The sequence below is a fragment of the Micromesistius poutassou genome, assembly GCF_964030765.1.
Source record: "Micromesistius poutassou genome assembly, chromosome: 14".
Lineage (NCBI taxonomy): Eukaryota > Metazoa > Chordata > Actinopteri > Gadiformes > Gadidae > Micromesistius > Micromesistius poutassou.
Window position 1 is genome coordinate 12,174,933 of NC_140284.1, and position 12,500 is coordinate 12,187,432.

At 43.5% G+C, this 12,500-nt stretch overlaps 1 protein-coding gene across 1 annotated transcript in view; it reads left to right on the forward strand.

Moving 5' to 3' along the window:
• Positions 1-12,500, forward strand: part of cerkl (CERK like autophagy regulator) — a 21,998-nt gene that overhangs the window by 4,771 nt on the left and 4,727 nt on the right. Inside the window, exons 4-7 of the mRNA XM_084478153.1 lie at positions 1,163-1,291; positions 7,330-7,393; positions 10,014-10,156; positions 11,350-11,424. Coding sequence (XP_084334279.1) covers positions 1,163-1,291; positions 7,330-7,393; positions 10,014-10,156; positions 11,350-11,424 — 411 coding nt within the window. The remainder of the gene's footprint in view (positions 1-1,162; positions 1,292-7,329; positions 7,394-10,013; positions 10,157-11,349; positions 11,425-12,500) is intronic.

Here is a 12,500-nt window from a genome sequence, read left to right on the forward strand (position 1 = left end):
GAGCATGCTGTCTCTATAGCTGTTCCTCAACACTGAGAATGGACTAGACAGACCTGCAGACTTGCAAGAATGTCTTTGGAGGTGGTCGTTGACGCTCTTTTTACACATCTGTGTTCTTAACACCACCCTGAAAAGCCTCCAAGCCTTGCAGTCTGGCAGGGTGCTGCTCTCAGCTGTGTGCCACTCATATTCCATTTATTAAGATAGTATACAAGGACATACTAATGTAGTATTATTGAGTCGTATAATGTCCATATATCAATTAATAACATAAAAACATAGGCTAAATGGACATAACAAACTTTTTTTTTGTACTAGAATAGAATAGTCTCACAAAGCAATTCAAGTAGAGTCCTGAAATATCCCTCTGTCTCTCTGTATCTTGAGGGTAATATTTGTACTTATTTTCCACCATCTATCTACGTGATATTTCCGAATCCATTGCGTGCAAGCTATGCAACATTGTAACAACAAAAGCTTGTCTGTGCAACTTGTAATTACACTAAAGGTGCACTACAGGATTTATGAACACACAATGTGAACCACATCTGCCCATAACAGATCGCAAAAAAATCTAAAGTCCCCCCTTTTTTCTCACAATAACTGACAGACACCTCCTTCTTTGTCTGCTAATGTAATGGAGTGCAACTAACTTTTCAAAAGTGGACCAATTACAATATTTCAATTTTAAGGAGATTCAAAGCTCAGCCATGTTAGCTGTAGGCTGCAGATGAGAGGTGTGCAGGCAGCCCCATTCGTCAACGCAACGTCAGGGGCCGCAACATCTAGTGTAGGAAGGCTGCTGTGTGACACAGGGTTACTGCAGGATTCTGGCTTTTTCTCCTTCTGTGATCCAACCAGTGTTTAGACAGTGTTAGACAAGAGCAGGGAGACCACTCTTTGTGGATCAGTTCACTGATCCCTCCAGTGTGTACCCAGGTCCGGTTAGCTTTGGCCCTCCTCAACTCATAGATTACCCCTGTCTAACCCCTTGAAGGTTCACAAAAGATTAATACCCAAATCCTGAACTAACCCTTTAATGTGTGTGTGTGTGTGTGTGTGTGTGTGTGTGTGTGTGTGTGTGTGTGTGTGTGTGTGTGTGTCTGTGTGTGTGTGTGTGTGTGTGTGTGTGTGTATAACATGTGTTTGTGTGTGTGTGTAGTGCTCCCAAGGCCCAAACATCTGAAGGTGTTTATTAACCCAGGGAGCCATAAGAAGCAGTCGGTCCTCATCTACAGAGAACACATCGCTCCCCTCTTCAGGATGGCAGACATACACACAGACATCACCAGTACGTCTGTCTGTCCCTCTCTCTGACTGTCTGTGTGTGTGTGTGTGTGTGTGTGTGTGTGTGTGTGTGTGTGTGTGTGTGTGTGTGCACAAGGGGGTAAAGGTCAGAGTTAATGGCGATCACTAGGTAACCTGAGAGCTGAGTCCATCTGTTACAACTGTGGGAGGTGCTCTCTAGTCTCTATCCTCACTTCTCCTTTTCCTCCTTCCCCCCTTTATTCTTCTCTCTCGGCCGCTTCTCCTACTTTCCTCCATCTTATCTTATCTGTTTCACTCTCCTCTATCTCCTTCTCACACCTCCTCTTCTCTCCTACACTCTCAACTCTCTACTTCAATCATTTAATCTCTTCTCCTCTTCTTTGCTTCTTCTCCCACCTCCTCTCCTTTCTCCTAACTTCTCACCTCCTCTCCTCTCTCCTAACCTCCCATCTCCTCTCCTCTCTCCTAACCTCCCACCTCCTCTCCTCTCTCCTAACCTCCCACCTCCTCTCCTCTCTCCTAACCTCCCACCTCCTCAGTGGCGGAGCCAGACTTTTTTTCAAGGGGTGGCAAGAGGGTGGCCGAGGCTTTATAGGGGGGTCCATATTGAATTATTGAGGGGGGGGGGGGGGGGGGCGAACACGGGAGGGGTGGCACCTGGGGTGGCCAATCACCCACCCCACCCCGGCCACCCCTCTGGCTCCGCCACTGCACCTCCTCTCCTCCTCTCCTAACCTCCCACATCCTCTCCTCTCTCCTAACCTCTCACCTCTCTCCTTCCCTCATTTCATCTCCTCCTCCTCCTCCTATCCTCCCATCTCACCTCCTCTATTTCGCTCTCCTCCTTTCCTCTTCCCTCAACTCCTCCCAGTGTGTTTTGTGGGGGAGGGTAATGACCAGATGGTTTGATGCTTATTGCCCCACTTAGTGTTTGTAGGACACACACACACACACACACACACACACATGCTCCATGCTCAACTGTTATTACTTCTCATGTCAGATGTGCTTCTTATGTGGTACTGGTTTAGACTGAATCTAGACTCTACTGGTTCAGACTGAATCTAGATTATACTGGTATAGACTGAAACCATTCTGGTACAATCTTTTATTAATTAGAATTATAGTTTGCTTAATACCACTTTTTTGTTTCCTATCCAATACTGACAATACAATCTGAAGTATCTGCCGATATGATGTAAAAACATGTGCTGATTATTATTAGGCTAGACAATCGAGGGAAAAAGGATGGATGCCGTGTGTCAACCCGGCGCCCTGTATCACAAGCGCAATAGATTCAATAGATTAACGTTTGTGTGCATGAGCATATTTGTGCTCATGCACACAAACGTTGATCTATTGAATCGTGTCCCAGAGCACAATTGAACACAGAACAAAATGTAAACCCATGCATTCTGAATGGGAGCGTTTCTCAGACTATTTTCGTGCTGGACTAAACGAAACAAGAGAGAGAAAGAGAGAAAGAGAGAGAGAGATTCAGAATGGGTGTGCGCAGATAGTACAGTGCACCCAGTTATGTATATGTCAAAACCACAAATGCAACAAAGGGTCAATGCTTTGTATTATGGATACTCAAATTTTTGCAGCAGATAGTGTGGTGCACCCTCTATTATGTATCATGCTCATTCTCACGAAAATGTATATTGAATCGTGTCCCAGAGCACGATTGTCTGACTTATTTCGTGCTACACAGAATGAAATTCAAACCATAGCCTTTCAATCGGGATATTTTCTTCAACTTCAGAAGGGGTGTGCGCTAGGGTTGTGCCAATGGACGATGTCACCGTCCATCGTGATGGCTGACCGACATCACGATGGAGAGCCACCATCGTGATGCCATCCCCCCCCGTCAGACACACACTAATCCTCCTAGTCCCCTCTATAGTTAACCTAGAAACTTTGCAGGGATTGCTCTGTAAATTAAATTAAGAATATAACTAATGCATATGCATGCTATTTTAAATACGGTAGCCTATGCCAGCGACGTGACTTCCACGATCTGATCGCATTTCTCGAGGCAGATTATACAGTGCCATGTCGCCAAACTATGACTGTGCTTCTGGAGAAAATGTACAGCGAAGTAGCAGCCTCGCTCCGTGAGATCCTGTCCTTAACGGAGAAAGTTGCCATCACCACGATGCTTGGACAGCGTTGACTACGGAGGCCTACGTGACCGAGACCGTTCACTTCTTTACTGACTGGTTGTGCAGAGTGCGGTCCTGTAGACCCGCTCAATACCAGAGAGGCACACTGCGGAATACATGAACTTTTGTTTCCAAATATTTATTTAAAAACGAAAATATCTGTTTTAGTGCGTGTGTGTTAAATTAAATGGTTTTATATCTTAAACAAATTCAAACAAATTGATGTAGATTGGTCGTCATGACAATGACACATGAGCAGATCTTGCACACAACGTCAGTCGTGTCCCTTGGCTGTCCACTCTCATCAGGTCTAAATCCAAAAAATTGCCATAAAAGTGTAGGCCTACCCTTTTTAGCAACCAACGCCATTGTTTCAACTCTTCTTAAGTGGAAGCAATTTTTTTTTTCTTTATCCCGCTTTTTACAGAAGACCTCCTCAAAAACATTTCGTGCTCATGCTCATGCTCACGAAAATTTATCTATTGAATCGTGTCCCAGAGCACGATTGTCCGACTTTATTTGTACTGCACAGAACGAAATGTAAACCCATGCATTTTGAATGGGAGTGTTCCTCAGAATATATACAGGTGTATATATATATATATATATATATATATATATATATATATTCATCAATGGAGGCTTCTCCAGTGAGGAGAGGGAGGAAGATCCTCCTTAACATTGTTGAGAATAAAAAATGTATATTGCCCAGACTACTGTAATGAATTAATGCCCTTAAATATGACTACTAGCATGATGCATTTTAAATTGCATCACTTTTGGTCTTGTGTCTTAATTTTTCTTAAAACAATTGTAGCTGAAAATAAACATAGCCAAATAACAACCAATAGCTTCAGTCATTGAGGGTAAACATAGGCCCAATGATGATTTTATTCACATAATTATCCCTCCCTGCTATTTTGTAGTTCACCAAAACACCCTGAAACAACTTCTCACATACTTATGCCACCATACACCACTAACAGTGCAAGCAGGCCAATGGCAACCAAGTGCACAGTCCTTACTCCCTCACTTTAAAAACCACCAGCCGCCCCTGATATTCATATATATATATATATTTATTTATTTATTTAATATATACGGAGAGGCCCTCTTAAGCCCATCAGTTACTTAGCTCTGCAGTGCATCAGTCTCATCAGTAAGGACAGCGGGGCATCAAAAGACATCAAAGCAAGGCTGGGAAAGGCTCAGGGTGCCAACTCCGTCCCATCTGGAGATCAAAACAATACAGCCTTAAAACAAAGATACAACAGCATTGTAATGTCTGTTCTGCTGTACGGTTCAGAGAGCTGGCGGGTTGTCAAAACAGACATGAAGAGAATAGAAGTGTTCCATAACGGATGCCTCTGATGAACATGCCAGATCTTTTGGCCTAATAAGATCTCCAACAATGACACATGTACCTGTACAAAAAAACGGGAAGCCAGAGCATCACCGAGGAGGTGACGCACAGATGCCTGAGATGGCTAGGACATGTGTTGAGGATGGAGCAGCATCACAAAGGTGGCCTTAAGATGGACACCACCAGCAAAAGAAAACCTGAGAGGCCTAAAGCCACCTGGTGCAGAACTGTGACACAAGAGCTGAAACAGATGAACCTGTCATGGGGAGAGGCCCAACATGCTGCTAGGGACCGAATGCAATGGAGAGTGCTCATTGAAGCCTTATGTCCCATAGGGGACGAAGAGGAGTGGTAGTAGTGGGCAGTGCGTCAGTGTCTCTCTCTGTGGCTCCCTCTCTCTCCTTTCCACTGTGTTTCAGCCAGGGTTTAAGATTTTTGCAGCAACGAAAATGGTCTGTTAAATTCAAGATGGGTGGGCTACAATAGGCATATAGTGCCATACCGTCAATGTGAATTTCATTCATAGTTCATTCATAGAGTTTTCCATGAATAGAATATATGGTCAATGGTCAGATACAGATCTTGTTATAACGGTAATTGAATAAAAGTTACATGGTCTACTTAAAATATTATAACTAAATAATTTAATATTTATATATATATAATAGATATTTTAATATTGAATTAATTCAATATTAAATCAATGCATTTCAATCAGGAGATTGAAATGCAATCAATCAGGAGATTGCGCAGTGCACACTCTAGTTATGGATTCGTCAAAACCACAATCCGATTTATCAGATTTTTGCAGCAGACCCCCCTCAAAAACTGAAACTACCACGTCCCTTAAACCTTTAAAACGTCTCTCCCTCTCTCTCTGCCTCTCTCTCTCTGTCCTTTCTCTCTCTCCCCCTCCCTCTCTCTCTTTCTCTCTCGTTTCGTTCTGTGAAGCACGAAAAAGTCAAAGAAACGCTCCCATTGAAAATGCATGGGTTTACATTTTGTTCTGTGGAGCATGCAAAATTAGTTTCACTAGAGGGTGCACTGTACTGTCTGTGTACACCCCTTCTGAAGTGTCCCTCTCTCTCTCTCTCTCTCTCTCTAATCGTGCTCTGGGGCACAATTCAATAGATTAACGTTTGTGCGCATGAGCACAAAATCGCAAGATACCGGGTTGCGTGTGTAGGTGGGGCTGATCCTATGGCCCGCCACTTATTCTAAAGTCAGTTCTGAAATGACAAATAACTTGAATAACATGAATAGGCCTACTTTTATATCATAGCAGTAGCAGTGTTGATTTTGTGAAAAGTTAAAAAAATGGATGACAATGGGACCCGTTAATACGTTGTGTTTGAGACCAGTTAGCCTGACACCCAGTATGGAATCAAATCTGAATCAATTCATTGTAGCTGGTTTAGCTGGTTTACTAACCCTAGTTTCCTAACACTAGCTTCCTAATCCTAGTTTCCTAAACCTAGCTCCCTAACCCTAGTTTCCTAATACTAGCTTCCTAACCCTAGCTTCCTAACCTCAGCTCACTATCCATCCTTTCCTAACACTAGCTTCCTAACCATAGCTTCCTAACCTCAGCTCCCTATCCATAGTTTCCTTACCCGGGGACCTAGCCCCAGCTTCCTAACCTCAGCTCACTATCCATCGTTTCCTAACCGAGGCTCCCTAGCCCTAGCTAATTAATCCTAGTTCTCTTACCCTATAGCTCACTAACTCTGGCTTCCTAACTCTAGCCTCTTAACTCTAGCTCCCTTACCCTTCTGTCCTAAGCTTAGCACCCTAACCCTAGTTTCCTAATTGTAGCTACTTGATCCTAGTTCCCTCGCCCTATAGCTCCCTAACTCTGGCTACCTAACTCTAGCCTCTTATGGCGCATTTCCACCGGCGGGTACGATTCGGACCCAGCACGCCTCAGCCCAGTAGTGAGGGTGCGGTATAGTGACACACGTGACACAATGACACAATGAACAAAGAGTAACAATATAGGACGTCCAAGAAGGACGGCAAACTTTTGTGCGACATTTTCTTGAATTAACAAAGCTTTCGCCGTTATCCAGAAATACCTTGCGGGTACTGTGTTTGTTTGTTATTATCCCCCTTTCGCATGGAAGTGATGATTCTGTCGACCAATCAACGGACGGCGTGTGTATTTGCTCAAACTTGCCGGGACCCTTTCAGGCGTCTCAGTACCCCAACGGAGGAGTACTGCGAGACGAGTATGGCTCAGCAAGGCTCAGTCCGGACCACCTTTTGGCGGTGGAACGCGACCCGTGCCACACCTTTGCAGTCTGAACCGACCCGCACCCTCCGGTGGAAATGGGCCATTACATTAGCTTACTAACCCATTACATTAGCTTACTAACCCATTACATTATCTTACTAACCCATTACATTAGCTTACTAACCCATTACATTAGCTTACTAACCCTTGCACCTTAACTCTAGCTCCCTCACCCCAGCTCCCTAGCAGCCGAGTGTTGAGGTGTGAAAGTGACTGCTAACTTGTCTCTCTCTCTGTAGTTACTGAAAGGAAAGGACACATTCTGACACTAGTGAAGGAATGCAGTCTCACACAATACGACGGGTAGGCTTCTTCTCATCATTCATCTGTCTGTCTGCCTGTCTGTCTGCTTCAAGTCTGTCTGTCTGTCTGTAGCCTGAGGGGGAGGGAGGAGGTGTATTAGAGGCCTAGAGAAACTAGAGATATTCTTCATTCAATCTAAACAGATCTGACCTGCTTTCTCATTGAGAATAGGTTCACCTCACATAGAGCCATCTGGAGCATCTCCTCATCTATTGTTGGGTGCTTTTGAAAGGCGTACCATTTTTCCTAGCGTGATCCATCTTGAACTGAACTGGTACCACAATCAGTTTGAATGGTAAGGATTTGTCCTCCCGACATAAGAGCCTCTATGGTGTTGATGGGGGAGTGTGTGTGTAGAGTGCTATAACTCACCATGTAAACATTACCCCCTATCGTTTCATTGGTGCTCCCTCTCCTTTTACCCGTGTCTGTCCTTGTTGCTAGCCATACAAATAGTATGGCTAGCTGGGGTCCTGGGGCCCCCCCTGCTGGGGCCCCGTGCTAGAGCTGCTGCCCCTGCGACCCGACTCCGGATAAGCGTTTTGAGGATGAGATGAGAGATGAGATCTGTATATGTATATATATATATCTGTATAAGTCCTGCTCACAAATATATATCAACGTGTATATATCTATTGCTTACTCTATAGTGACACTACTGATGTTGTTGATAATGTAATTGATAATGTAATTACCATATGTTTTCATATGTGTTTATCATTCATTCTTTAGCCAATCCTCAGCAGATATAGTGTTGCAACAGTATTTCAAAACGTTTTTACACTGCCAAATATGCCCATCTTATGCACGCCTTTTTCCCGGCATGGTCCACGTGTTTACACTGCCCGAGGTAAATTGCCTGCTGGAGCTAGCACCCAAATTTACCCTCCCGGACCCTACACATATTGGCGGTTTCATTCTGATGTAAATGTGATTAGATGGCTCCGCTAGCCTGGAAATCCAGACCCACATCTAGAAAGCTGTAGGGTCTGGCAACGAGTAATGAGAATGGCTCAACTCGAGGGGCGGCACCAAGCATAGAAATATCACATGCATGCAATTGGATGACACTACGACCAATCAAAAGAATACAAGGGGTGACGTATCCAGACCAGCGGAGCTAACAAATAGATAAGACTCTTGCCGTCTCCAGTCGGTAAAACAGCAACGCTTTTGGCCAGCCTATATCAGATACACCGATGTGATTGGTTAATGTTCTGGGCCAGGGGAATCGGGGAGTGAGTATATTGCTCGTTCCCAGAGTGACGCATGAGCAAATTCAAAGTGTGCTCTTGCGAGAACTCTGGTTTTCCAGGGTATGGCTCCACGGTTCCAGGGGTGGGACTTGGGTAGAGGTGTTGCTGCGTTGTCGCTGAGACAACGCAGCAACACTCTAACTGGAGAGCCGGTGAAATCCACTAGCTCCTGATCATGGGAGAGAAGGTGATACAGTCGCATTAAACGAAGACGGGGAAAGATGGTGCGATCTACGAGAAAGACGCAGAGGAACTGTCCTTTTATCAGGATAAAAAACAGTGGTCAGCAAAATAAAGAATATGTTGGCGTTTTTGCACTTGCAAATAGTTAATCGCGTTTGTAGCCTACACTCAGATGTATACTAATTTTTGCATGCGAGTCTCTTCATCAATCATCAAATCATATCAGAAATCATGAATCATAAAATAATCAAAACATTCGTACTATGCAAATTATTCTAAAGAGGCCTGCTCTCCGTGAGTAGCCCCGCCTTCTCCAGTGAACCAAGAAAGCCCGCTCCGTGAAGATGAAGTTTGACACAGGCAAGACAGTGAAATTGCAGGGCGTGCCAAGCCGAACCGGCTTGGCAGTGTAAAAAGCCCTTCAGACAACTTGACAATAGCAAAAGCAACATTTATCTACTGCCTTCAGTCACATCAGTACACTGTAGCCTTTTTGCACATAAGAAGTTCTTGGTTTCCATTCACGGTCGTCCATGTTTGAACCAATGCCTTGTCCACTGGGATGCCTTGTTTGACTCAACACATGCTGAACTGACCGGTGTACATAGGGTCACAGGTTGAGGGAGTCCAGGAGGAAGGGCCCGATATTCTATGATATTATATTCTATGATATTATATTCTATGCCTGAGGAACAGAGAGCTATCGTTAACATGGCTATTGCCAATGATGCAATACCCCTCAGAAAAATTCAAACACCCTCGTTGACCACACCGTTTTTAATAATGTCCATCTCCTCTGTCAGCACTGTTGTTAAAGTGTGAAGAAGAGGTAGAGACTTAGGTGGAACCTTTATCAGCCAATAAGCTACTGTTGCTGTCTGACCTGGTTCAGTTAGTCCTGGTGAGGTCCTGGGTGTTCAGCCCTATGTGCTGAGGACTGGAGCAGTACTATCTTATACTGCATGTAGGGCTTCAAAATAGAATGCTCTAGATACAGTATGTGTAGGACTAGGACTTGTTGGATATTTATTGTTTCTATATTCCTTAAACCAACCACACCCTAATCAGTCGCCCACTTTTTGATACTGTGTGTGTCTGTGTGTGCGTGTGCATGTGTGTGTGCGTGTGTGTGTGTGCGTGTGTGTGTGTGTGTGTGTGTATGTGTGTGTGCGGACATGTAGTGTGGTGTGTGTAGGGGGTGATGGTACTGTAGCAGAGCTGGCCCATGCCCTGGTTCTGAGGGCCCAGCTAGACTCCCAGAGGGACCCAGACTGTGATCTCAACCCAGTCCAGGCGACTCTTCCCCTGGGAATCATTCCTGCTGGTGAGCCCCTCACTGACACACTGCCAGACTGCGATTGCTAATAGGAAGGTAGATGTTGACACTGATGGTGTTTATAGAATGTTGACTGTGTTTATAGAATGTTGACAGTGTTTATAGAATGTTGACAGTGTTTATAGAATGTTGACTGTGTTCATAGAATGATGACTTTGTCTATAGAATCTTTTGTTATATATATATATATATATATATATATATATATATATTTATTTATTTATTACACGGCTCTTCTCAATACTGTGGAATGCTCCGTTCACTTGCCTTCTCGACTTCCGGTGGTGAATTATTTTTCAATAATGACCGTTGCTAAGCATATAATGACCGCTGTCAAGGAAAGTGGATCTTTTCACATCTTTCGTATCACTCGTATCACACAAATAGCCCGGTAACTTATCAACCCCAGCGTATTCGGTTGCTAAGCTTTGGCGTCAACGTCTTTGGTGGACTATTTCTCTTCTGATCAACACTATGAATGCTGGTAACAAATTAATTGTAAAAAGACACACCGTGTGAAGTTATTTTTTCGTTTTGGCAAGTAGCCATGTAATAAGCGGGATAATGTATAGAATGTCACCGGTCATTATCTAAAATAAGCCCCTTCAGGTCGAAGCCAGACACCTCCACTTCTTGTCGGTGTCCGGTTCACCCTGTCGGTGCTTATTTCCCGATAATGACCGGCGTTCTATACATTATCCCTTACATATACAGTATGTGAGTGTATATATATATATATTAGGGCTGGGCAAGTTAACGTGTTAATTACGCGTTAATGCATGAACTACACTACACTTTAATTGTACTAATTAACTGCCTGTTTACAATTCCCAAATCTGTGGAGTTCCGTAAGTTTCATTCGTGAGTGAGTCAATATAACTCCCTCAAGATCACTTGGTCTAGTTTTTGCTTATTAAGTACATTTGGTATGAATGATAATGTGTCATTCCATTTCATAATCTCCTTTAACTTCAATTGGAGTGGATTTAAAATCAAATTTTAAAAGTGCGATAAATCACGAGTTAACTCACCAATACTTTGCGATTAATCGTGATTAAAACTTTTAATCGTTGCCCAGCCCTAATATATATATATATATGTTTGTATTTATGTATGTATATGTGTATATATGTGTATATGTATATCTGTTTGTGTCTTATCCACCTGTCTCTGTATTTTAGGTTCCACGGACATTATTTCATGTTCTGTCCATGGAGTTAGACATCCTATCACAGCTGCTCTCCACATCATCCTGGGTATGGACAGACAGAAAGACATGAAGACCGACAGACAGAAAGACAGACAGAGACCCACTTTACACCTGGCATTAACATGCGTTTGGGCCAGTCGGATATTTATCCAATATTGTCAAAACACATAAAGAAAGTCCAGACACAGTATTGATCAGACCTGGGAAGCCTTCTGCCGCAGCCAACAAAGGTGTAGACACATCCAGCTTCCCAATATGGATATCAAGTGTTATATCCACATCCTGGGGCAGGAAAGGGATGCATCCTCCTCTAGTTTCTTCCTAGTTTCGCTGATCAGTTCCCCTTTACCCATCTAGCTCTTTAAGATGAACATGCACCAGCAAAATGGTGGCTGCTGGCGACTCCTCCTTCAGATATCATCACTTCAGGACACGTGCCGAGAGGCTGCTTGGGCCCGTATGACTTTGGAAAGTAGAGTTAAAGAACAATGTATCTGGCCCCAGCGATCCACCATGGCATCAGAATGTGACCCTGTCACAAGTTGTGTTCATGTCTCATGAGGAGGGGGACACCAGGAATTAATTAGTTATTAGTTAATCCCATGGGATTTAATCACTATGAAGATTGAACAGAGCAGTTTTGCTCATCAATCCAGACACACTGCTGCAATACCAGATGTAAACATATAAACACTGACAGATATAAAGACAGACTGACAGACTGACCGAAAGGTCAGGTTCATTCTTTGATGCACTGTATTTTGCAACATATTGAAATATTTGCTGCAAATAAAAGTCCAGCACTTTAAGATGGTTGTCTACCAGCTTATTATATTTCTATGATTTAACTTGTGACTTGTTTGACCTAAGCTATGACTTGACTTGATTCGACTCGACTCTCACAAAAATGACTTAGACTTGCATGAGACTCGAAGGTGAAGACTTGTGACTTATTATAGTCTTATAGTCTCAAGCAAGTCCCAAGTCTTGAGACTTGCACATGTGTGACCTACTCCCATCTCTGGAAACTGCATAGAAATAGCATGTGGATTGTGGAAACATTTTTTTTCCATAGGGGCTGCATGAATGCCATGGCTAGGCTATGCCATGCGTTAAAATAAT